At 53.5% G+C, this 25461-nt stretch overlaps 5 protein-coding genes across 7 annotated transcripts; 2 read left to right on the forward strand and 3 right to left on the reverse strand.

The window, feature by feature from the left end:
• Positions 1–69: 69 nt before the first annotated feature.
• WDR83OS (WD repeat domain 83 opposite strand) lies at positions 70–1660 on the reverse strand. Its single transcript, XM_084756541.1, has 4 exons — positions 1526–1660; positions 1309–1414; positions 523–620; positions 70–443 (listed from the first exon to the last, which is right to left on the reverse strand). The coding sequence occupies exons 1-4, from the start codon at positions 1573–1575 to the stop codon at positions 377–379; spliced, it is 321 nt and encodes a 106-aa protein (XP_084612667.1). The 5' UTR covers positions 1576–1660; the 3' UTR covers positions 70–376.
• A 273-nt stretch (positions 1661–1933) lies between these two features.
• WDR83 (WD repeat domain 83) lies at positions 1934–7824 on the forward strand. The gene is made up of 9 exons (XM_084756523.1): positions 1934–2074; positions 2152–2272; positions 2354–2459; positions 2709–2757; positions 2840–2966; positions 6433–6500; positions 6594–6702; positions 6790–6904; positions 7517–7824. The coding sequence occupies exons 1-9, from the start codon at positions 1972–1974 to the stop codon at positions 7664–7666; spliced, it is 948 nt and encodes a 315-aa protein (XP_084612649.1). The 5' UTR covers positions 1934–1971; the 3' UTR covers positions 7667–7824.
• DHPS (deoxyhypusine synthase) lies at positions 7701–12674 on the reverse strand. Of its 2 annotated transcripts, none has more exons than XM_084756513.1 (9): positions 12360–12674; positions 11465–11629; positions 10899–11020; positions 10720–10816; positions 10005–10091; positions 9455–9560; positions 9271–9374; positions 8001–8126; positions 7701–7925 (listed from the first exon to the last, which is right to left on the reverse strand). In XM_084756513.1, the coding sequence occupies exons 1-9, from the start codon at positions 12564–12566 to the stop codon at positions 7830–7832; spliced, it is 1110 nt and encodes a 369-aa protein (XP_084612639.1). In that variant the 5' UTR covers positions 12567–12674; the 3' UTR covers positions 7701–7829. The 2 variants fall into 2 exon arrangements, with proteins under 2 accessions (XP_084612639.1, XP_084612640.1); XM_084756514.1 differs by lacking the exon at positions 12360–12674 and adding an exon at positions 12143–12161.
• Positions 12675–12693: 19 nt separating this feature from the next.
• Positions 12694–17715, forward strand: GNG14 (G protein subunit gamma 14). The gene is made up of 3 exons (XM_084756545.1): positions 12694–12861; positions 15421–17428; positions 17516–17715. The coding sequence occupies exons 2-3, from the start codon at positions 17336–17338 to the stop codon at positions 17639–17641; spliced, it is 219 nt and encodes a 72-aa protein (XP_084612671.1). The 5' UTR covers positions 12694–12861; positions 15421–17335; the 3' UTR covers positions 17642–17715.
• A 428-nt stretch (positions 17716–18143) lies between these two features.
• Positions 18144–25318, reverse strand: FBXW9 (F-box and WD repeat domain containing 9). Of its 2 annotated transcripts, XM_084756505.1 has the most exons (10): positions 24901–25318; positions 22624–22763; positions 22418–22546; positions 20828–20940; positions 20653–20744; positions 19336–19484; positions 19136–19249; positions 18934–19023; positions 18744–18809; positions 18144–18664 (listed from the first exon to the last, which is right to left on the reverse strand). In XM_084756505.1, exons 1-10 carry the CDS (start codon positions 25307–25309, stop codon positions 18590–18592), a joined length of 1377 nt encoding a protein of 458 aa, XP_084612631.1. In that variant the 5' UTR covers positions 25310–25318; the 3' UTR covers positions 18144–18589. The 2 variants fall into 2 exon arrangements, with proteins under 2 accessions (XP_084612631.1, XP_084612632.1); XM_084756506.1 differs by lacking the exon at positions 19136–19249.
• Between the last annotated feature and the right edge of the window lie 143 nt (positions 25319–25461).

Raw genomic sequence — 25461 nt, forward strand, 5'->3', positions numbered from 1 at the left:
GCCCGCACCCAAGACAGTCTTCCCTGAGCAGAGCACCCCAGGAGCAGGGGAGAAGTAATACAAGCCAACCAGAGTGGAGAGTTTTATATCAACTGGTTTCAAGAAACAGGTGAATATTTAGAAACATCAGCAGGGTTTTCCATCACAATGGCCATGGGAAGGACGGTGCAAGGGAAGTCTGTGGGTCTAACCCTCTGGCAAGGCAGAAGTAGGACCTCAAAGAAAGGGCCAACTTCCCTCCGATCAGCTGGGAGCCCAGAGCCCACACTCCAGCAAGTGTAGGACAGCAGCTGAGGGCAGGGTGGAGGCAGCTAGCCTAAGGCTGGGCCAAAGGGAAGGTGTGTCTGTGTACAGGCTCCAGTCCTCCTGGGTCTCATCACCATGGCGGTGTCATGGGTTGAGGATTCTGTAGATAGGACATCACGACGGCAGAAATTGAGAGCCTGAGGCAGAAAAGAGGTGTCAGTTTCAGACAGCAGACATGTGAGCTCCCCCTCCCTAAGGGGTCCTCTGAGTCCTCACATGAAGCTGCTCATCATCTGCTTAGTGTCCTCTGAGCTCCGAGAGTTGGCGAAGCTGATAAAGGAGCAGTAGACGGCAACCCAAGCACACCACTTCAGCTGAAGGAAGGTGGGTGAGGAAACCGGGTCAGTGAGAGGTATGCCAAGGAACCCCCAAAACCCAGACCCTCAGATATAGGGTTCCACCTGCCCCTCGGACCTTGTCCCCAAGAAGTACCTCAATACCAACCCTTCAGATCCAAGTTCCGGTCCTGATGCGTGTATGTGTCCTGTACCGCTGACCCTACCACATCCTCTCAGACTTAACGGCTTCAGTAATGGCTTTTTGTTTGTTTGTTTTGTTTTGTTTGAGACAGGGTCTGTGTTCGTCTTGGCTGTCCTGGTCTCGCTTTGTAGACCAGGGTGGCCTTGAACTCACAGCCATCCACCTGCCTCTGCCTCCCGAGTGCTGGCACTAAAGGCGTGCGCCACCACGCCCTTCCTAGTAACGGCTTTTTAATGCCCACATGCTAAAGCTAAAGAGAGTGCCTTCCCCCGCACCCCCCCTCCCGCCCCGCACCCCAAGTCGTCTGTTAATTGCTTCAAAGTCAAGCCCCACCCTCAACCCGCTCAACAACTGTAATCCCAACTTCCCCTAAATTTGGGGACGGTTATCCTAGCTCCAACCCGCTGCTGACCTCAAGCCCCTCAGTCCTGATCGCCAGCACAGCCCGGGGACTCCCCTCTTTCTGAACCCGCCCCCAGGCCTCAGCAGCCGACGCCCCCGGGGAAATTCAACCCCGCCCACCTTAAGCATGAGGCCGCACATGCTAAAGATCATGCCGAGGAGATTCATGTAGTCCGGAGTCGGGTCGTCCAAAGCCGGGTTGCACTCGCTGGGCGGAGGCTTATACCTGCGACATGTTCAAGTGTCAGGCGCAATCAAGTCCCACCTGGGCCAACTTGGCCTGGACCCCCACAGCCACAACCAGAGACGCCCTGCCATGACTTGCTGGGCTGCTCACCTCAGCACTTTGTTGGGTCTCCGTGGGTCGGACATATTGTTGGTGGACATAGCAAACTGAAGACCGCACCGTCCTTTTACGGCTAGAACAGCAGCTTCCGGCGTGAGAATGAAGGGTGGTTTTTAGAGTAACACCAGTAGCCTAGCGCTTCTGTTCCCAATGGCGGTGGCCAGGACTGCTCTGAACCAGAGGACGGAGAGTAAGAAAAGGCCAGAATGGTTCCTGGAAAGTAGGAAAGGGAGGAGGGAGACTAAAAGGGGCTTCCAGTATCCCAAACACTGTATTTAACGCGCTGAAAATTGGATCACGGAAGTGCGAAGCAGGAAATAAATCCTGGGGGACAATAATAAGGTTACACCCGAGCTAGGATTTTGAAAGCCTGGGTCCTTTCAGGCTCTCAGTACAGAGGGCAGCAATTCCAGGCAGCTAACTAACCCAATTGAAGTATGGCTTTTCCTGAGCCAAAGCCGCGGGCCCCGGAGCTGCCGAAGAAGCGGTTGAAGACGCTGGACTGCGGCCAGGGCGCGGTGCGAGCCGTGCGATTTAATGGTAAGCACCCTCGTCTTCATCGCGGCTCCCGCTGTGTGAGGCCGGCAGTCAGGTTAACCTCCGCCTCTGTTCCCCAGTGGATGGCAACTACTGCCTGACGTGCGGCAGCGATAAAACCCTAAAGCTGTGGAACCCGCTGCGTGGGACGTTGCTGCGGACGTACAGTGGCCACGGCTACGAAGTGCTGGATGCGGCCGGGTGAGCCCGGAACCAGGCTGGGTAGGAGCGCGGGGGCAAGGATCGGGAGTTGCTATTGACCGTCTCTTTCCTGCCCGGCAGCTCCTTCGACAACAGCCACCTCTGTTCTGGTGGTGGGGACAAGACGGTGGTCCTGTGGGATGTGGCAAGTGGGCAGGTCGTGCGCAAATTTCGGGGCCACGCTGGAGTGAGTACAAATCAGAAGACCCTCATTAACAACGTGTGTCGGTGGCAGGAGGGAAATCCTTCCATTACAGTCTTCCCCGTGTGCCCCTCTCCTATACCGGGGCAGTCACCAAGCACTCACTGCCTTCTAGTTTAACCAGAACCTCTCGCCTTCCCTACCAGTAACATGTGCCCTTGCTCTAACATGCACTCACCTTTATCCCAACACTCTAAAGCCCCCTCCTCTAAATTAGTAATTCCTGTTTCTCAGAAGGTGAACACCGTTCAATTTAATGAAGAGGCCACAGTCATTCTGTCTGGTGAGTCTGGGGCCTGGGCAGCTGGAAACTGGTGGATGCACAGAGACCCAAACCTGGCCTCACCTTCATGTTGGCTTAACAGGTTCTATCGATTCCAGTGTCCGATGCTGGGACTGTCGTTCTCGGAAGCCTGAGCCAGTGCAGACACTAGATGAGGCCAGAGATGGCATTTCTAGTGTAAAGGTGTCAGACCATGAGATCCTGGCAGGGTAAGTAGTAGACCCAGGACCTCACTCCTGCCCTGGTGCCACCGGAGAGAAGAGTGGCCATGGCTTGGTTTTTTGAGGCAGGACCTTATGTAACCCAGGGTGTCCTTCAATTCCTAATCCTCTTGCCTTTACTGCCCAAGTGCTAAGAATATGAGAAAAAACCAGAGCAGGCATGGTGACGCAGGCCTTTACTCCCCAGCGCTCAGGAGGCAGAGGCGTTTAGATCTATTAGTTCGAGGTCAGACTAGTTCATATAGTGAGATCCAGGACAGCCAGGGCCATGTAGAGAAACCCTGTCTAAAGACAGAAAAGAAAAATGACCTACCATGCTGAACCCCCCCCCTGAAGTGTTTTGTTTTTGAAACAAGGATTCACTCTGTCCTGGAACTCACTATGTAGAGCAGACTGACCTTGTGTCAACGCTCCCAGCTCTGCCTCCTGAGTGCTGCAATTATAGGTGTGCATCTCAAAGACTGGCCCAGCTCAGAGAGTTAGGCAACCCTTCATTCTGTAAATCAAAATAAGTGTCCCAAAAGGTCAAACACAGGCAGTAGTTTTGTCTTTTAAGATGTATTTTTGTTAACTGTGGGGGATGAAGAGATGGCTCAGTGGTTAAAAGCACTGGCTGCTCTTCAAAGGACACCTAGGTTCAAGTCCCAGCACCTATATGATGACTTACAAGTAAACTGTCTGTAACTTCGATTCCAGGGGGATCTGATACCTTCTTCTGGCCTTTATAGGCACAAGTCATGCACATGGTACAGACATACATGCAAGCAAAAACACAAATACACACAAAATTTAAAAATAACTAGACTAGCGTATGTACATCTGTATGTGGGTATGTGTACTGTGGGGAGGGGTATCAGCAGAGGTCAAAGGCCTCTCAAGCTGGAATTATTTTTTTATTTTAAGTAAAATAAATGTGTGAGGTCTGGACAGAGTCAGTTTTCTCTTCTTGTTATGTTTATGCAGGGTCTCTCCTGCTGTTTCTGCCATGCATACTGTGTACTCCAGGCTAGCTGACCCTTGACTCTTCTGCCTCTGCTTCCCCAGTGGTTTCCAGAGATCAAACTTGGATCATCTGTACTGAGAATTTTCTAATGTTGGTTTCTTTTTTTAAAAGCACAGAATAATCCCAGCACTTAGGGAGGCAGAGGCAGGCAGATCGATGTGAGTTCGAGGCCAGCCTGGTCTACAGAGGAGTCCAGGACAGCCAGAGCTACACAGAGAAACCCTGTCTTGAAAAGCAAGCAAACACTGGGAATGGTGGCGCACACCTTTAATCCCAGCACTCAGGAACCTTACTTTTTTTTTCCTTCAGTTTTTTCAAGACAAGGTTTCTCTGTATAGCCCTAGCTGTCCTGGAATCAATTTGTAGACCAGGCTGGACTCAGAATTCACCAAGATCCCCCTGCCTCTACTTCCCTGAATGCTGAGATTACAGGACTGTGCCACCCCATCTGGCAGCTTGTCTTACTTTTAAAGGCAGATGAGGAAATGACTTTTATATAACCTGTTAGCGGGCATTGCTGGCTTCAGATAACAATTAAGAACACGCTTATTCATAGGCAGAAACTACAATATTTGTGGGCCACACCAACACATGGTGGGCTGGAAAGACTGTTCAGTGGTTTCAAGCACTGTTGCTGCTACAGAAAACACAGGTTTGGTTCCCAGCGTCACATGGTGGCTCACAACAACAATCTGTATCTCCAGTTCTAGGGCATCCAACAGCCTTTTTTGGCCCCTTCAGGGACACACACACAGTACACATACACACATGCAGATAAAATATTCATACATGTGAAATAAAAATGAATCCAAAAAATATAATTTATACATAAATGAATACAGCCCTGAGCCAGGCATAGTGGCGCACGCCTTTAATCCCAGCACTTGGAGGGCATAGGCAGGCAGATCTCTGTGAATTCCAGGCCAGCCAGGGCTAAAGAGAAAGACCCTGTCTCAAAAACAAAAACAAAAACAAAAAAATGCTAATTGCCAACTATACAGGTGTGGTGACATACATCTCCCCAGCATTGACAAGGCCAAGGCAGGAGGACCAGAGCAAGTCAGCCTGTCTAGACCTGGGCAGTAGTGGTGCACACCTTTAATCCTACCTAGGAGGCAGAGCAGGCAAGCCTCTGACGCCAACCTGGTCTACAGAGAAATCCTGTCTCAAAAAACAAAACAAATAAATAAAACAAAGTATGACAAATGTAATCACATCCAGGACAAGGGAATTGAGAATTCCCAGGTTCGGTGGCAGAAGTGGTAGGATTGGTGGAGAGCAAGCTTGGGTGGATTAGAGCCACCTAGTGGCTAGCTGGAGGGAGAGCAGGCACATGCCCCAAGGAGAAGAATTTGGCAGGTGCAATTAGGCCAGATAGGAGGAAGGAGGAGAGGTCTGAAGGGCCGCAGGAGGCATTTGAGCATTTATTTTTCTGAGAGTAGTGAGAGGCCATATTTCTTTGAGGGGAAGATTGGCCTGAAGTAGCTGTGCTTCCAAAGTTTCCTGGTGAGCCAGGTATGGCAGGACACCTGTAATCCCAGCATATGAGAGAAGTTCAAGGCCAAACTCAAAGTGGATGTGAGACCAGCCAGGACTATATGAGATCCTGTCTCAAAAGAGGGGGAAAGGCCAGGCGGTGGTGGTGCACCCCTTTAATCCCAGCACTTGGAGGCAGAGGCAGGTGGATCTCTGAGTTGGAGGCCAGCCTGGTCTACAGAGTGAGCTCCAGGACAGCCAGGGCTACACAGAGAAACCCTGTCTTGAAAAACCAAAAGGGGGGATGGGAGTTCTCGGGGGTGGGGGGGTGGGGGTGGGCATTAAGGGCTGGGGCTTACAGACAAAGCCTTCATACGTGTGAGATAAAAAACGGTGGGGGTGCTGCAGGTGGGGAGAGAGTCACACCCCGAGAACACAAATTGCTTTGGCATCTGTAGTAGGCTGATTTCAGGATCTAACCAGGGATAGCAAATTTTAGGCTGCACATTCTGCTACATGGTTCTGGTTTATTTGCTGTGCTAAGAATGGAACTCAGCCAGGCGTGGTGGCACACGCCCTCAATCCTAGCACTCAGGAGGCAGAGGCAGGCAGATGGCTGTGAGTTCAAGGCCAGCCTCTACAGAATAAATTCCAGGGCAGCCTACACAGAGAAACCCTGTCTTGAAAAAGCAGGTAATCACAACTTTATAAAGTGTACTCCTGAGCTACAGCTAACAAATGTGCAGACATAGAACCCAGACAGGTAGGGCTGACTGCTGTTCTAATCAGGAGTGTAGCCTCTAGAGAGCTCTGGGGGGGTTGGAAAAGAAAGCCCTTAACGTGGGACAAAATCGTCCCCTGAACCTGAGTCACAAAGCCGAAGAGCATCTTTGCCTGGCCACGAATGCATGCAGACACCAGTTGCCCTGGAGCGGGAGGGTGCAGTGCTTTAGACTGACCTACCCTTTCTTGCAGCTCCGTGGATGGCCGCGTGAGGCGCTATGACCTAAGGATGGGACAGGTCTTCTCAGACTACGTGGGCAGTGAGTGTGGTCCCAGAGGCCAGTGAGACAGTCATGGCAGGTGGTGGGACAGGCAAGAGCACCCAGTCACCTGCCTGCCGTGCTCTCTCCCAGGCCCCATCACCTGCACCTGCTTCAGCCGGGATGGGCAGTGCACTTTGATAGCGAGCCTGGACTCCACTCTGCGGCTTCTGGATAAAGACACAGGGGAGCTGCTGGGCGAGTGAGTCCCCATGGTTGGCCTTTCCCCCTCACTCCACTTCTGAGGCTTCGCAGAACAAGCCCCCTGATCCTACCCACCCACTGCTAGGTATGTTGGCCATAAGAACCAGAAGTACAAGCTGGACTGCTGCCTGAGCGAGCGTGACACACACGTGGTCAGCTGCTCTGAGGACGGGAAGGTGTTCTTCTGGGACCTAGTGGAGGTGAGCTTTCCCCTTGCATTTCTTGCCCCGGGGCCAGCTACATGTTTACCTCAGCCACTCCTAGGCCGCAAAAGAGCAGTAATGTCAGGAGTTTGAGCTGGGACCTCCGGCAGGGAGGGCAGTGAGGTGTGTGTCTTACTTTGTATAGCCCAGGCTGGGCTTGAATTCACGCTGCCTCTCAAGCTGGAATGTGAAAGAGGAATGGGGGGAAGCAGGAAGGACATGTCAAGCAAGGGGAGCAGCGCGTGCTAAAGGAGTTGGAGAAGGGCGGTGGCTGTAGTTGGTTCTGGGCGGGTTACAAGAAAGACTGAGCCAGGGCCTTCCTGCTCTCTCGCCCCCCCCCCCAGACAGGGTTTCTCTGTGTAGCCTTGGCTATCCTGGGCTTGCTTTGTAGACCAAGCTGGCCTCAAACTCATAGAGATCCACCTGTTGGGATTATAGGCTATGTTCAAGGCTAGGAGTCTCTGGGCCAAGGGTGTAGCTCAGTGGCCAGGTTTGCCTAGCATTCTCAGCACCACCAAGAAGTCAGGGAGGAGGTGACTGAAGACTTGAGCTGGATCTCAGGGAGGCAGCTTGACTAACAGCCACTGTTCCCTACCATTCATTCCTTAGGGTGCCCTGGTACTGGCCCTGCCGGTGGGTTCTAGTGTGGTCCAGTCACTAGCTTACCATCCCACGGAACCCTGCCTGCTAACTGCCATGGGAGGCAGCATCCAGTACTGGCGAGAAGAGACCTATGAGGCAGAGGGTGGGGCAGGCTGAGGCTTAGGGCCCAGACACCAGGACCCAAACCAACTCAGAAGACCCAACAAAAAGACCATTTATTCTAGAAATGCTGCTGACCAAGGAGTGGGCCCGGGGCAGGGCTGGTGTGTAAAGGTAATAAATAAAGGTGTGGCAAGGACCTGGAGTCTTCACAATCTTCTTAGTCCTCGTTCTTCTCAACTGTGAAAGCATTTGCCTTTTGGGCGAATGTCTCAGCCACCAGCAGGGGGAAAACCAGAGAAGCATCAGCATAGACCTGCAGAGACCCTGAGTGAGCCATGGAGCCATGGGACAGCCCATGGACCCTGTGTCCTCGTCAGCCAGCCCCTACCTTTACTGGCTGTGCGTCCATCCGGATCTTGCCCCAAGAGACAGCCTCATCTGGTCGGGCTCCCGAGTCTGAGCCATCAAATTCTTGGGCTGTGTTGATATAAACAGCATAGTCGGCCCCATTCCGCTGTGGGCAGAGCAGGGCCTGGTCAGAAGCCATAGACAGAGGGACAACAGGGCCAAGGAGGGAGGGCCCAGTGCCTAAGGTTACTGAGCAGGTGACCACCATGCTTCTAACCCAGCCACCTCCCACATTCATGTCACGTGGCTCACGCCCACCGACCCAGTGCCCACCTTCAGACTTCGGGGCATTGGTACTTTACTCACAAGTGCTCACAGACACATGTATACACATAATTTAAGTCTTTTTTTTTTTTCCAATTACCTCCAAGCTATATGTCATTCATGTTTAAATCCTGGACATGATTTCCTTCTAGGTTCCTGCCCTAAAGTGTGTATGTAAACACTCAAATTTTAAATATAAAACAACAAAACACCAAGTATTTTGGTTAAGGGACAGCACAAGCCAGCTGTGCTGACAAAGGCAAGGCTTGTAGTTCCAGAAACCAGGCAGAGCAAGGCAAGAGGACATTTGATCCAAGAAGTCCAGACCAGCCTGGACATCAAAGAGGAAGTACAGGGCAGCCTCGTTGTTAACACTCTGCTCAGCAGAAACTGCCACCAGCCCTCTACAGAAGCCCACACCTACCTCTGCTCCACCTCAGCACTGTTCTGTCCCAGACGCATTACTCTATCCACAGGCCCGAGGGCCTCGACAAATGTGTTCCTCCTGAGTCCGTCCCCATTCAAAGCAAGTTTCAAAACCCTCTTTTTGTCCCACAGCCCCAGCTAGCTCAGCAGTGCAACCTCTAGGCTGCTTTCACCACTCCACTCCAAGCTGTTCCTTGGCTACTTCAGATGCCTTGAAGCCTTTGTACTGTCTGTCCCCTCACTGAGAATGCCCTTCCCATACATAGGCTTGTGGGAGGCCTCTTGAAAAATCTCTGCTCAAGGTCACATTTCCAGAAGCCTGTTCCAGCACTCCTTTCCCATTACAGGTTGCCCCTGGACTACATACAAGCCTTCCTCCAGCCTTGACTCCCAAGTAGCTGGGACTACAGCCGCCTTACCTGACTGACATCACTTACATGCCCTTAGAATTACTGCCACATCACACACATGTCACTTACTGCTGTCTGACTGCCTCGCCCCAATATAACTCCATATGCCATATGTCTGTAACAGAGGGCAGGGGTGGCCTCCCCACTCACCATGAGGTTAGCGTTGGCGATGTGGTGCTTGACTATACCTCCACCCAGGATGATCATCCCAGAGCGCTTGGCGAAAATGGCCTGCATGTTGATGAGTCGCAGGTCTGGGAGAGACGGCTGAGGTCAGGCCTTGGCCTCAGTGGGCCCTCCTCCTCCTCCTTCTCCCAGGGCCTTAGCACCTCACCTTCAACGATGTCCAGGACCAAGCCTGGGTTTTTGTAGGAATGGAAGAAGATCATGTCACCCAATGAGCCATCTGTGAGTGCAGGGCTCAGCACAGGTATGTGGTTCTGGTGTGGAGACAGGACCTGTTAGCAGCTACACCACACAGTGCAAAAGAGCTCTGATCCCCAACCAGTGACGTCCCTCCCTCCTCCCTGAGCAGGCTGCTTGACTTCTCTGGTGGACATGGCCCTCTGCTTTACATGTGGAGGCAGGCCTCTAAGAAGGTGCTGGCACACTGCGCAGCGGCTCATTACTTTGCACTGTCTCTGGGAGCCTGGTCAGGCCCAGTGACTTTATAAGCAGCACACCTAAGTGGTCCCAATAGTGTAGGGCACAGCTAGGAGAACCCTCCATTCAATGGACAGATTAGCTACCAGCCTCTCTGCGCTTGACACTCCTCATCTAACTTTGGGAGGACTAAAAATAATTTAGAGACTCCCAGGTGGCTGCAAAGACAAAATAAGTCAGCGCTTGCCAGAGCCTAGGAATGCTGTCCCCATCCAACCCACCTTATGAGCCCAATAATACACAGATTCCGGGTTGTTGATCTCCTTCCCAAGCCGGGAGATCATCTTGGAAGGTGTCCACTTCACACCCTAACCAGGAAGAGAGCATCAGTATTAACTCATGTCTCCACCATGCAGGTCCCCCCCCAGACCCTCCAGCCCACCCTCTCCTGACTCCGCCATGCAGGCTCCCCCCCAGATCCTCCAGCCCCACCTCTCCTGACTCCGCCATGCAGGTCCCCCCCCCCAGACCCTCCAGCCCCACCTCTCCTGACTCCGCGCCATGCAGGTCCCCCCCCCCAGACCCTCCAGACCCTCCTCTCCTGACTCCGCCATGCAGGTCCCCCCCCCAGACCCTCCAGCCCCACCACTCCTGACTCTGCCATGCAGGTCCCCCCCCCAGACCCTCCAGCCCCACCACTCCTGACTCTGCCATGCAGGTCCCCCCCCCAGCCCCTCCAGACCCACCACTCCTGACTCCGCCATGCAGGTCCCCCCCCCAGACCCTCCAGCCCCACCACTCCTGACTCTGCCATGCAGGTCCCCCCCCCAGACCCTCCAGCCCCACCACTCCTGACTCCGCCATGCAGGTCCCCCCCCAGACCCTCCAGACCCACCACTCCTGACTCTGCCATGCAGGTCCCCCCCAGACCCTCCAGCCCCACCTCTCCTGACTCCGCCATGCAGGTCCCCCCCCCCCAAGACCCTCCAGCCCCACCTCTGTGTTCTGCTCCAACACCATCTGGTCCAGGATTGGCATGAGCCAGTCCTCAAACTTGCAGTAATTGTCATTGGGCACCAGCAGGTTCCCAATCCTGGGGATGGGAGGGATGTCAGCATCAGCTACCCAGACCCGCAGCCCAGCTTCCCTGCCCCCACCACTACTCAGGGCCCCACCTGTTGATGCCGTTCTCCCGGAGCTCCTTCCCCTGGAGACTGAACTCGCCAAGATACGTGGGTGCCAGGCACTTGATGAGGTCCTCCTCCACACCTCCAGCAGTGGTCACCAACACATCCACCTGCAGTCACAGGCAGCAGCGTTGAACCTCATTCTAAGCAGTGGCTCCTAACATCAGCCTGAGGGCGTCCAGACCCAAAGCATGAGCTCGGCAACAGAACCAGCTCAAGCCTGTTCCTCTGTTTAAAGCAGAGCCATAGCCAGACAAAGTGGCACACTCCTGTGATCCCAGAACTCAGAGGCTGAGGCATAAGGACTGCCAGCATGTCCAAAACCAAACATTCATCTCCTCACATCCTTTCTTATAATTACTTTTTTTTTTTCATGTGTATGAGTGTTTGACTATGTCCCTGGAAACGAAGCCACAGGCATTTGTGAGGCACCATGTGGATGCCGGAAACCAAAAGCAGTTCTTCCACATGGCAGCAAATATGCCAACCCTCTCCATTTCTCTTAAGTGAACTGGCCCAAGGGGGCTGAGGGCACAGCCCTAACGGGGACCCACCATATTGTGCTGCACGAGGTACCGAATGGTCTCCCGGATGCCTGAACTGATAAGGTTGGAAGTATAGCCCAAGAAAATGGTGCAGCCCGTGAGTGGGCGGCGGCTCTGGGTCAGGTCTTCGTGATGGTCTTCATCGACCGCCAGCGGCTCCAGCTTCTTCTCAATCTGGGTATAAAGGGGACAGGAAAGCTGCACTAAGACGCCAAACCTCGCCCGGTGTGGCAGCGCCCACCTGGAATCCCAGCCCTCTGGGAGGAGAAGCCAGCCTGGTCTACACACTGAGGCCAGGAGCCAAGGCTACAGAGAAACTCTGTCTCGAAAAACCAAAAAAAGAAACAAACAAACCTCTGTCAAAGAACCCCAGCTGGATTGGATTCCAGGGTTTGATCGCACTCAGGGATACAGTAATACTACAAAACCAAACCACAGCTAGGCGTGGTGGCGCACGCCTTTAATCCTAGCATTCGGGAGGCAGAGGCAGGCGGATCGCTGTGAGTTCAAGGCCAGCCTGGTCTACAAAGCGAGTCCGGGACAGCCAAGACTACACAGAGAAACCCTGTCTCAAAAAATCAAAACAAAACAAAACAGAAACAAAGCTCAACCCAGTGCACACACTAGCCCTCCCTTTCCAGGTCCACGCCTGTCACTTAGGGTTTGTGTTTCCCTTTTAGAACCCACACAGTATCTTTTCAAAACTCCTTCCACAGGGAAAAGTGAATCCAGGACTGTCTCCGCGCTAAGCTCCTCCTACAATGCCTTTCTTTTAACCACCCCCGAAACCCCTCCCACCCTAGAGCGGAAATTTACCAGGACTCCGCCCGCCCAGACACTCACACGCCAATCCACGTGGAGCGGTCCCGTCCCCAGCCCCGTCCTGGGCCGCCCCGCGCCTCACCATGGCGTTGACTTGCTGCACCGCGCGCCCGAAGTTGGTAGCCTGGAAGCCGGTGGTGCGGTAGGCCTCCAGAAGTGCGTGGTAATCTATGCCGCGGTTGAAGTCGTACCCTTGGACCGGGGCGCTCTCGGGCGGCAACGCCGAGCTGTGCTTGAGCACGGCGGCCAGCGCCGCGGCGGGCGCCACCCCCTGCGGGGTCCCCTCCATGGGCTCGCGGCGGCTCTCGGGTCACAGCCGCCGTGGTGCTTCCGATCACGCTGGGATCCCTCCGCGCGGTCGGCCGGAGCCGGGGAAATGTGACTGGGGTGGGGTGGGGGGGGGGGAAGGCATGGGGGGGAGGGGGAGGGGTTGCGGCGGAAGTTATTTAGTCACATGTCCCTCGGCAGAGCTTGCGGTCTTGGTAGCAGCCATTTTGCTCCTGTGTTCCGTACAAGTGGCTCCTTTTAGGCACACTTCAGCTTCAAGCGGATGGAAGTGCGTAATTTGAAAGCTGGCTTTCCAGGTATTCCTGTCCCCAGTGAGCGAGATGATTGTTTCTAAGACGAATCCCTTGGACAGGATTTAAGGCATCAGGGGGCCTCTTGTCAAATGGGATAGTGGGGGGCTGGAGAGATGGCTCAGAGGTTAAGAGCATTGACTGCTCTTCCAGAGGTCATGAGTTCAATTCCCAGCAACCATATGGTGGCTCAAAACCATCTATAATGTGATCTGATGCTCTCTTCTGGCCAGCAGGTGTACATGCAGACAACACTGTATACATAATAAATCTTTTCTTTAAAAATGGGATAGTGATTCCTTTTGGTGTCTCCCAGAGTCTCCGCAAACTTCATTGCCTCCTCTTTGGTCCTGCAGCCATAGCTGTCACCTTTCCCTGGATCATTGGCATCTTCTTAACCCAAGAAGCTTGCGGCTGAGATCTGTATCCCATGCCTGCATCCTCTCAATGATGCACTGCACCTTGGACAGGGGCGCCCCTTATTAATTCTCCAGTTTGAGTAGTCTATAAATGGTGCTCTCTGGTGGGCACTGAGATTCAGCGGTGGACAAGACCTCTGCCCTCCTGATGCCCGTAGTCTGAATGGTGAAATGGTAAATGGTGAAGCCAGGCTTGGTGCGCACACCACCCAGCAGTCAGGAGGTAGAGGCAGAAGAATCTCCAGGCCAGCCTCAACTCTATAGACCCCGTCTCAACAGAAAGGGATGGTATGGCAAGGAGATAGCTGTCAGTAAAGACCTTGCTTGGCAAGAGTGTAGAATGGATGTGTGCGTTCAATCCTCAGAATTCAAAAAAACAAAACAAAGGTGTGGTAGCAGTTCTGGGGAAGCAGAGATGCCTGAGGTTGGGGCCTGCAGGATGGCTCAGTGGCCAAAGGCACATGGTGGAAGACAAGTACCTCGGACTCCCATGAATTATCATCTGACCTCCATAAGCATGCACATGCTCATACATGCACAAAATAAATAAAAGTTTTGGGGACCAGGTGGATGTCTCCTGAGAACGGCATCTGTGGTTCTCTGACCTAGAGCAGACACACAGACACTAAGTGTGAAAGGTGGATGGAGGAGTTGGTAACCTTAGCTGAAGGAAAGAGTGACTGGAGAAAAATGCCAAGCACATGACTTTTTAAAAAAATATTTATTTATGTATTAAGTATACGGTGTTTTGGCTGCACACCAGAAGAGGGCACCAGATCTCACAATACATGGTTGTGAGCCATCATATGGTTGCTGGGAATTGAAGTCAGGACCTTGAGAAGAGCAGTCAGTTCTTTGTTTTTCGAGACAGGGTTTCTCTGTGTAGCCTTGGCTGTCCTGGACTCACTTTGTAGACCAGGCTGGCCTCGAACTCACAGTGATCCGCCTGCCTCTGCCTCCCAAGTGCTAGGATTAAAGGCGTGCGCCACCACGCCCAGCTCTCAGGCAGTTCTTTTAACCTCTGAGCCATCTCTCCAGCCCAAGTACAGGACAATTTGGCCAGGGCCAGAAGACCTAGAAATTCCTATTATCAAAAGATTACAGGGGGAGACCTGGTGGCACTCAGAGGAAGGACAGCAGGTTACCAAGAAGAGACTTGATACCCTATGAGCATATACAGGGGGAGGTAATCCCCCTCAGGAACAGTCATAGGGGAGGGGAATAAGGGGAAAATGGGAGGGAGGGAAGAATGGGAGGAGACAAGGGATGGGATAACCATTGAAATGTAACAAGAACAAATTAATAAAATAATATATATCTTGGAAAAAAATTACAGAAGCCGGGCATGGTGGCACAGACCTTTAATCCCAGCACTCGGGAGGCAGAGGCAGGCAGATCTCTATGAGTTTGAGGCCAGCCTGATCTACAAAGCAAGCCCAGGACAGCCAAAGCCACACAGAGAAACCCTGCCTTGGAAAAGGGGGAAAAAAAAAAAAGACTACAAGACTATCCCTCCAAAGATGCATAGGTAGAGGCCCCCTTCAGTTCACCTCTATATGCTAGCAGTGCCCAATACCACATGTGGCTGAGGGAGACTGCATACATCTGGGAGGGGCCAGCAGGGGGACAGAGACTGGGATCCCAAGTGAGGCTGATGACCTTCACCCCCTCCTGTGAGGGACCAAGTTCACTAAAGGTTGACTGTAGCATAGCCACAGCTGCTCTGATTAAGAGAGGATTGGCTGTTATGCTCAGATAAACACCAGTGACTTGCAAGCAGAGGAAAAGAGCAGGTGAGGACACAGCAAGACGCTGACCTCTGGGCTGGTGAGAGCATGACTCACTGGATAAAGGCCTCTGTCAGTCTCCAAGACAAGTTGTCCTCTGACCTACACATGAGACTACACCACCTCATGCCCCTGCAACACACACTATATATACATCATTATATAATATATATATATATCAGGACAGTCTGACTGTGTAACTGACTGGCCTGAAATTTACTATGTACACCTGGCTGGCCTTAACTCACAGAGATCAGCCTGCCTCTACCTACTGAGGACTGGGATGATGAATGCAATTTAAAAATAAGTTTTTCTTTTTTACTTTGTCTTTTCTTTTTCCTACTTTCCATCCCGATCAGAGCCCTTCTCTCCTCTCCTCTCAATCCCACCCTCCCTATCTCTGCCTTCTATCCCCCCTTCCCTACTCCTCAGGAAAGGGGGGACGCACACAACTAACCCACCCCGGTACATCGAGACCGAGCCCAGCCTCTTCCACTGAGGTCAGCCAGGCAGGCCCACCAGAGGGAAGTGATCGTGATCGAAAAGCAGGCAACAGAGTCCATGTCAGAGACAGCTCCTGCTCCCCTTACCCACATGAGGACCAAGATGCCCATCTGCTACCTCTGTGCAGGGGGCCTAGGTCCAGCCTACGCACTGTCCTTGATTGGTGCTTCAGTCTCTGTATGGCCCCCAGGCCCAGGTTAGTTGACTTAAAATAACTTTTAAAAAGAGGTTGATGAAACAACAGTCTCTAAGAGAGATCAACACTAGCACCTTGACCTCAGACTTGTGGCCACCTAGCCAACATTTCCTATTGTTTATACACAATTCAGTCTGTTGCATTCTGTTATAGCAGCTCAGCCAAGCTAATACGGTGCCGGATGGATGGGTGGATGGATGGACAGACGAATGAACGAACAAAGGAGCAAATAAACACAACAGTGTCAGGATAATCTGAGGGGTCCGTGGGAAGGACGTAAACAGACTAGGTGTGGGAGTGCCTAGAGTCTCACTACTCAAGGGAATGGGGCAGAGGCCCACCTTAGCACGGGAGTGAAAGACCGGTCTAGAAGACATAGCCAGCATCTGTCTGAGTGATGATGATGGTGCTGATCATATGAATAACACAGGAAGTTCCAAGAGGTAGTCTGGCGTCAGCACCCTGAAGACTGCACAGAGGCTGCAAACAGGTGGAGGGCAGTTTCTCTTGCCGGGGTCCTTCTGTGGGCCCAGGCTGCTCTCTAACTCCTGGCTCCCAGGAAACAATCTTGCCTTTCCAGCCTCTGGAGTAGCTTGGAATATGCATGGCACCGACAACCCCACCTCCCACCTCTGATCGTTTTTTGTTTTTGTTTTTGTTTTTTGAGATAGGGTTTTACTGTGTAGCCCAAGCCAGCCTCCAGAATGACAGGATCACAGGTGTGCACCACCATACCCATAACGGCCAGGGATCAGGCAGGACAGAGAAAAACTGGCAACTGACACAGAGGGGACTGTACTGGCTCAGGCCAGTGGGACCAAGTTGGGGAGGAAGACAGGTAGCGTGAACAATCAAAACAGAAAGCAGGCCGAGAACTTCACTTAAAGACTGCCATGACGGCGCTGGGGCAGTTAGGTATGGAAGTCCCTGAAAGAAGGATGAAGACCTTAGAGAGAGGTGCCTGAGCAGCTGGAATAAAGGATCTGGGGTGAGCAATGCTAAGAGGTACGAGGCACGAGTGACATTGGGCATGATGACAGGGTCAGCCTGGGCTACAAGATCCTGTCTCAAAACGCCATTTAAAAAGCGGGTGGAGTGGGGAGAGTTATTAAAAAGACAGTTTGGAGCTCAGGGAAGAGCCTAGCCAGGGTACACACAGCCTTGGGGTGGGGGGAGACAGGGAGAGAGGTCTGCTGGGGACAGTCCACAGACACCCAGCAAATCAAGAGTCCCACGTCCCTCAGAGCTGCCTAGTTCCCCCAGGGGATCCATGAAACACGTGACACCAAAGCAGCCACTGGGCCTCCTAGGGGAATGGACCCCTTCTGTCACAGCAGCTGCTGCTGTTGCTGCTGGTGGCATTTCACTGGGGCCCAGCTTCAAAGTCTCCACAGGGACTGGAAGTGGATTTAAGCAGCCAGGCCAGCACTGGGGAGGGAGGCAGAGGAGGGTAGCTGAGGCAGCAGGCAGCCAAACGTGTTCCGGCATCTTCAGGACCAAGGAGGAGCCAGGGACCTAGGAGCTGCAGAAGCTTGGAGTCTCAGGCTTGCAAGATCCTATTCCCCCTCTCCCAGATGTCTAGCAAGGTGGCCACTGGCAGTGACATCGGACAGGCCCGCCGGGCAGTGGAGCAACTGCGGATGGAGGCAGGCATCAACCGCATAAAGGTGAGGGTTGGGACAGGACTGGGGTGGGCACAGCCGGGCAAGGAACCAGGTGGACACCCAAATGTGGCTGACTTGGCTGGCCTGCAGGTGTCCAAGGCCGCCACAGATCTGCTGCAGTTCTGCACGGAGCAGGCCAAGAGCGACCCCTTCCTAGTGGGCATCCCAGCTGCCACCAACCCTTTCAAGGAGAAGAAGCCCTGTGCTATCCTATAAACCCCCGGAATGCTACTGCCCCCGTGGCCCTGAAACCACAGGAAAGGCCTCAATAAACATGACTGCGCCTGTGATGCGGCTTGTGTGTGCTGCAGTGGGAGGCCGAGGGGCACCACCGGCTTTTGGGGATCAGTGCCCACCTGTCAGGCTTCCTTCTATGCCTATGTCCAGAGTCATGGCTGCACATACCTGCACACCCAGAGCCCTGCATGAGGAGCCCTGCACTATGTTCTGCCACACACCTACAGGGTGGGTAGAGCAGACGTCTGCTCTCCACAAAGATCTGTATTGGGGATTTGGGTCCACATACCACACAGCACACAAGCATCTCACTAAGTTACAAAGGACACAGGTATCCAGGGTCCTTGAGACTTGAGTGCATGCACACCCAGAGCAGCAGGCATCCCGGCCCTAGCATGCTACACCCCCCCGCCCCTTACTCAGTCACATGGACAACCCCAAACAGGCACAGACATGCAGTCACAGAAAGCTCGCACTCCAGTTCCCAACAACTGCACAGGAGGCCATTTATTTCTCCTTCACTCTCCTGTGGGAGAGGGACCCAAATCCTAACTAAACAGGATCCTCCAGATGTGGTGGCACACCTGTAATCCCAACTCTTGAGAGGATCAGGTATTCAAGGCCTGCCTCAAACACACAGTGAGTATGAGGCCAGCCTGGGTTACATGAGACCCTGTCTCAACAAAAACAAAACAAAACCCAGGGGTGGAAGGTAGGAAACAGGCCCCTGAGTAGCTAAAACCAGAATGTCACCTCCACGGGCACAGGTGTGGGCCCAGCCCACAGGGGTTCGTGTGTCCCAGCCCTGGGGAGAAGGGCAGCAGCACCAATAGCAGGAAAGTCCTCCAGAGCAGAGGCCTAGGTGCAGCCTCAACAGGCCGTATATTATATCCCAGCGTCCATCCACAGCCATGTCCAGCTAGCTGTTCAGGCCAGCAGCCTCCAGACCTCCAGGGACAGGCCACCAGAGGCAGCCACCACCACACTGCCCTCAGCACAGATCTGGGGAACAGTGACAGTAGAATTAGGGGATGGCATGGGTCCTTGCTAGGCCAGCAGGCTGTATGGGGCAGGACCTTACCCCATTCAACACATTGTGGTGGCTTCGGGTACAGATGGTCCTAGGTGGGTCTGTAGGCACCTGAACCTGAGAGGGACAAGTGGCAGAAGTCAGGATATGTGCCTTGGCGTGTGTGTGTGTGTGTGTGTGTGTGTGTGTGTGTGTGTGTGTGTGTGTTGGGAGAGGGGTCTGCAGGGCCCAGTGTTCTCACCCGAATGGTCTTGTCAGTAGATGTTGTGTACAAAGTCCCCAATGAGTGTTTGATCCCTGTGATCTGAGACTGGTGACCCACGTCAAAGGACTAGGGGAGAAAGAATGGGTGACACTCAGGTGAAATTCTCCCATGATTAGCCCTCCACACCCAAGGAGTCACCAAGGAGCCAGGGGAGGTACAGACAGGGGTCCTAGCAGACCCGGACAAGCTGGAAGCAACCATCTTGGTTGGCGAAGACGTGCAGCAGGCCCTGGTTGTCACCAGCCCAGAGCTGGGGCTCCTGGTAAGACATGCACAGCAGATAGGAGTCCAGCTGTGGGAAGGACAAGGCACAAAGCAACTCAGGAGTGGCAGGCCGGGCTGCAGGCCTCCTCCCAGCCACAGGGAAGGGCCACCCACCTGCAGCCGCTGCAGGACGCTGTTGGCTCGGCGATCAAACACCACAAGACTGTGGTCCTCGCTGCCTGAGATGATATGCCTGTCATCTGCCAGCACCGCGAGCACAGCGCTTGAGTGCAGCCTCCGGCTCTTCACCAGGGCCAAGCCAGCTGGAGTTGGATGACAGGCCACGGAATACCGAAGACATCAGAGCCCTTCAGACCCTAGGCCGACCTGAAGATCTGGGCCACCATCTCCCCTGGGAAAACCTTCCACCTGCTCAGCCTCTCACCTGGCAACTGGCATTCCCCTCCCCTCATACCCGACCTGGATCCAGAGCCCACAGGCCTCCGCTGTCCCCTGTCTCCATGCCACCTGCCCCTCCAACCCCACCAGCTTCTCCCAGTACAGAGCCCAGCACGGTCGGCCCAAGCCGAGGTCCAGCTCAGGGTCCCTTCAGTTTCACAGAGTTAAATGACTCAGTGGAGGCTGGGGTAGGGCCACCGCTCAGCAGCCAAGCAATGGCCTAGCAAGCACAAGGCTTTGGCTTCCACCCAAGAAGCGGAGGTGAGGAAGGGATTAATCGCAGCCAGGCCTTGTGGTGTAGGCCTGTAATCTCCACTGTTGAGGAGCCTGGAGGCTGAGACAGGAGGATTAGTAGGTGGAAGCCAGCCTAAGACGTAGAGTGAGTTCGGGGCTAGCCTGAGCAACATAGTGAGAACCTGTCTCAAAATGCAAACAGTAAAAAGGGAATGAAGTTCGGGGACGAACGTTTGTCTGGCACCAAGAAGCACGAGGCCCAATCTTCAGAACAAGAATGATGTCATAGAAGCAAAGGCTTGCAGTGCAAGCTGGCTTAGGTCGCCCACCACCACTCTCTTTTCAAATGATTGGGGTTTTTTTTGTTGTTGTTGTTCATTTGGTTGGTTGGTTGGGTGGGTTTTTTTTTTTTTCTGCCTTTGAGATTTCTCTTTATTTTATGTATACGAGTAGTTTGCCTACGCGTCTGTGCATGGCATGCACGCAGCACCAATGGAGACCAGAAGAAGGCAATGGATCCTCTTAAATTGGAGGAACAGATGTTTCTTAGCTGCCATGTGGGTGCTTCTCAACCCAGGGCCTCTGGAAAGGCACCAGTGCTCTTAAATGCTGAGCCATCTCTCAGCCCCTGCACCCTACCCCACGTTCTTTTCTGTTGCTGTGTTTCTTTGGTTTTTGTGACAGGGTCTCACTGTGTAGCCCTAGTCGGCCTAGAACTTACTATGTAGACCATGCTGACCTTGAAGTCACAGAGATCTGCTTTTCTTGGCCTTCTAAGTGCTAGGAGTCAGGGCTCACCTCTGGGGTCATAGATGGTCACCTTCTTGTCATAGGTACCAGTCACCAGGATGTCAGGTTGGTAGGAAAGGCACAGCACTGCCGCCTTGCCCCTGGAGACACACGGCACACAAGACTGGGGTGATGGCTGGGAGGGCCCTACCCACCCAGGCCCCCTGCCCGGGCCCCCTCACACTTGATTTCGCCGAACTGCTGCCCATCAGCCGCCATGTCCCACAGCTTCACAGTGCTGTCCCAAGAGCCGGAGCACACACGGTGGTCCTGTGCTGCTAGCGACCAGACCCAGCCCTGTGGGAGCAGGCACAACAGTCACATTAGGCCCCATCACGGTAAGAGCCGTGCAGCTCATGTCTCTCTCCCGTCCAAAGCCCAAGAGGAAACCTGGACCCAAGAGATGACCAGATTCACCCAAAGCCAAGCAGCTTCCCCCTCACTCCCATCCCCACAGGCTGCAGTATCACACGTGATCCCCACTCTGTGTGAATCCCTTCCCACAGATGACAACACCATGGCTCCGAAGGAAGAGGGAAACAACTGAAGAGCTCACAGCAAAGCTCATGTGGGAGGTTAGGGTTTGGGTCTGCAAGCCTGACAGAACCCTTCTCTGTGTTCTGGGGCCATGAACACACATGGTCACTCTGGAGACCTGTCCGTCTCCCAGTGTCCCCCCTCCCCCACCCCATGCTAGGATAGAACACAGCGCTCAGCACAGTCCAGCAGTCCCCATTGGCTTGGTCTTTGTTTTATTTTTGCCCTTGGAGACAGTCTGACTCTGTGGTCCAGGCTGGAACTCATGAGGCGGCTCCAGCTTCACACTCAAACCATTCCTTCCCCTTCAGCTTCCTGCTGGTGCTGGCGTTACAGACACAAGCCATCCAGGGCCACAGTAATGGAGGGATGTCTGAGGCCTCAAACAACTGCGCTGAGAATGCCGCCTCCAGGGCTGGAGAGATGGCTGAGCAGTTAAGAGCACTGGCTGAGCTTTCAGAGGACCCAGGTTTGATACCCGGCACACACATAGCAGCTCACAACTACCTGTAACTCTAGCTCCAAGGGATCCAGTGCCCCCTCCTGGCCTCCATGGGCACCAGATGTGCACTTGGTCACAGACATACATATAGGTAAAACACCTACGTACGTACATGCATTTCATATGCCTTCCCTTTTCTATTTACAAAAGGGGGAGAGGCAGTTTCTGCCTTATCAGTTACTGTGTGCAGTGAGCTGGCATCTGGTCAACACATTCCCTGGCAAGCCCTTTGGGAAGGGTTCTGTAACACATGCTGTCTGATAAACGATGCGACGTGGGCACGGAGAGGTTGAGTTCCTCACCCACGACCACCCAGACAGGGTGTTAACAGAGTGGACGCTTGAACTCAGCACTCATTCTGCTGGTCATGGGCGCAGATCTCACCCTGATGATCAGTAGGGCTGTCCCTCACCAGGCACCTCTCATGAAAGCACAGCCATACTAAAAGCTCGCTGACCCCAACGGCAGCTTTACAACTGTTCTATACTGAACCTTTCGAGGTACACGTGACGACTTATTGGGCACCTATTGTGTGCCAAAGACTCAAGTTATGGCATATGCAGATCAATACTTAATCCATGCCCACCTTCATCTTAACTACCTGCTAAACAGTGAAAACTGAACCCACCAAAAGTTAAACTGACAGCAGAGACAGACCAAGTCTATGCAACTGGATATCAAAACCCAGTCCTTAGCTGCAGCCCCGCCCCTTGCATGTCCCCCAAGATGGCTCGCCTTGTGTGTGCTGTTGCCCTGGGTGCCCAAGGCCTTCACCAGAACTCGGCTAGGCTCCTTCCCTAGATGTCGCAGGTCCCACAGGTTGACATTCCGATCTCGGGAGCCTGAGAGACACAGTGCCCCACCCTGGAAGGAAAACATGGAGATCTTGCTGAGGTTCCACCACCCCTTACCCTGCCTGGCCTCCCACTTAACCCCCTCACCTCGAGCAGCAACACTGCATCAATGGAAGCAAAGTGACCATCAGCCAGGCAGAAGTACTCAGCTCGCTGTCCATCCTCTGCCCAGCGGGCCAGGTGCTGCTCCAGCTCAATGCAGGCGGCTGGCCAGTCAAAGTCCTCCTCTGTGGGGTACCATGCACAGGACACGCAGTGAGCATCACCTGACAGCTCACCCCCGGCTGCCAGCGGGCCCAGCCTTTACTAGCCCTGGATAGAATGCCACCTAGATACCGTCCCCTACCCCAAGCAGGCAGACTCTGGCCTTGCCACAGGCTGTCTGACCACCCACCTCCCATACTTACCCCAGCTCTAAGTTACCTAGACTAGGGGCTAGAGAGATGGCTCAGCAATTAAGAGTACTGGCTGCTCTCCCTGAGGTCCTGAGTTCAATTCCCAGCAACCACATGGTGGCTCAAGAGCGTCTGTAATGGGGTCTGATGCCCTCTTCTGATGTGCATGAAGACAGAGCATTCATATACATAAAATAAATAAATAAATCTTTTAAAATATGATTTTTAAAAAGGGGGGAGGCTGGAGAGATGGCTCAGAGGTTAAGAGCACTGGCTGCTCTTCCAGAGGTTCTGAGTTCCATTCCCAGCAACCACATGGTGGCTCATAACCATCTATAATGAGATCTGGTGCCCTCTTCTGGCCTGCAGATGTACATGCAGGCAGAACATTGTATACTTAATAAATAAACCTTTTTTTTTATTTTTATTTATTTATTTATTTATTTTGGTTTTTCGAGACAGGGTCTCTCTGTGTAGCCTTGGCCATCCTGGACTCACTTTGTAGACCATTCTCCCCAGGGCCTTCTGGCCTTAGCCACCTGACCCAGATGCAGGGACACAGTTCTTAAAATTCTAACTGTAAACCAGAAAGCAACACCAAGAAACAGAAGCCAAGGGGTGGGAAGTGTGCCTTGGCAGCAGAGAGCTCAGGAGGAAGCGCAAGGACCCGGCTTCTATCCCTAGTAGATCCCCTCCCCTTTCTTCCTAGACATAATCTAAAGCCCGGGTCAGCCATTCAGCCATTCTGATGAGGTCCGAGCACCTGTTTTTATTTTGTTTTGTTTTTTTCAAGACAGAGTTTCTCTGTGTAGCCTTGGCTGTCCTGGACTCGCTTTGTAGACCAGGCTGGCCTCGAACTCACAAGAGATCTGCCTGCCTCTGCCTCCCGAGTGCTGGGCTCAAGCACCTGTTTTTAATCAAAGCTGTTTGGAAATCCGACCCGGGGCTGGAGGGCAACTCCCTATTGCAGAGGTCTGCAGGGACCAAGAGCCTCGTAATATGGGAATCAGCAGTATGTGAGAGTTGCGCTGAGGACTGATGTGCCACGTGGTGAAGCATTTGCCTAGCATGCCCAAAGCCCCACTTCCTTCCGTACAACTCTTAAAAACCCAAACCAAACAAACAAACAACTCAAAATCATCAACTTCAAGTTGCCTTTTCCTCCAGAGATCAATGGACTCAAGGGCAGAAGGAATAACACACCAGCTCTGTAAAGACGGCAGGCTAGCCTTGTAAGGCTAAGGAAGGCGGAGTTGGAGCACAAAACCTGTCCCCCAACATAAAATAAAATAGAAAAGATAACAAGCGAGACGTCAAGATAACTGGTACAACGATCCCAGCCCCTAAATCCCGTGGCTAATTCAGGCTTTGGGAGTCTAGAAACGCTCTTGGGGTCAAGGGCTTTGTTACGCTAGGCTAGTTGCGGCTTGTGCCTCAGGCTGCGTCCAATGCCGGGGGCGGGGGGCGGGGGCGGGGGCGGGGGAGGGAGCGGAGGGGGAGTCTTTGGATTTATTCTGACTTCAGTTACAGTCCAAGAAGTCCTAGAGCATTCATTCCCCATCAGGGCTAGGGCCTCAGTGCTAACAAAGGCTAACCCAGGGAAATCTTCGAATTCTAAGTTTAGAGATCTGCAATGTGGCCGGTTAAGGATTGGGCAACAGCCGGGCGTGGTGGCACACGCCTTTAATCCCAGCACTCGGGAGGCAGAGGCAGGCGGATCACTGTGAGTTCGAGGCTAGCCTGGTCTACAAAGTGAGTCCAGGACAGCAAAGGCTACACAGAGAAACCTTGTCTCGAAAAACCAAAAAAAATAAAGCATTAGGCAACAACCCGAAAAATCTCTCTGCCTCCAGCCAGAGCCGGGACAGTCTTGAAGCCTGCTCCAAAAGCTGTGCGCACACGCTGGCCAGGTACCTCTTTCTACCGCCCCAAGCCTGCCATGAGTTGCTGCCCCCAGGGGTGTGCGTACCTTCTACCACTGGGTAGGGTGCGCGTACGCGGCGCTGAGCGCGTAGCCTCCAGGTGACATGATCACGCACAAGGTCGTGCAGCGCTTGGCACACGCACGGCAGGACATGGAGCACGACCCGCGCATCCAGGTAGGCGCAAATCTCCAGCAGCAGCTCCGGGGGAAGGCTCAGGAGGCCCGGCAGGCGCACGGCCGGGACTTTAGAGGCAGCCTTTCGCTCCGGCGCCCCCAGGGACGAGGGGAGCGTGGACTGCAGCGACGAGCGCCGCGGGGTCAGACCAGGTTTGGGCGGGGTGAGTACGCGGGCTACGTAGGCCTCGGCCTGAGCGTCAGGGTCGGGATCTGGCTCTGGGTCCGACTCGTCGTCACAAAAACGAGGATCCCCACACCGCCCAGAGGGAAGCTCCATGGCGCCAGAGTGGGCGCGGCTGTCCCAGGTTTGGCTACTACTGGGCACGCGTCCTGTTTCCTAGGCAGCGCGAAATCACTTCCGGCGCTTATTAGGTGACATCAGAAACCACCAGACGCGTAGTACTGGCACGAAAACCCGGATGTGTAAGC

The sequence above is a fragment of the Acomys minous genome (genome assembly GCF_964271855.1).
Source record: "Acomys minous genome assembly, chromosome: 14".
In the NCBI taxonomy this organism is placed as follows: domain Eukaryota; kingdom Metazoa; phylum Chordata; class Mammalia; order Rodentia; family Muridae; genus Acomys; species Acomys minous.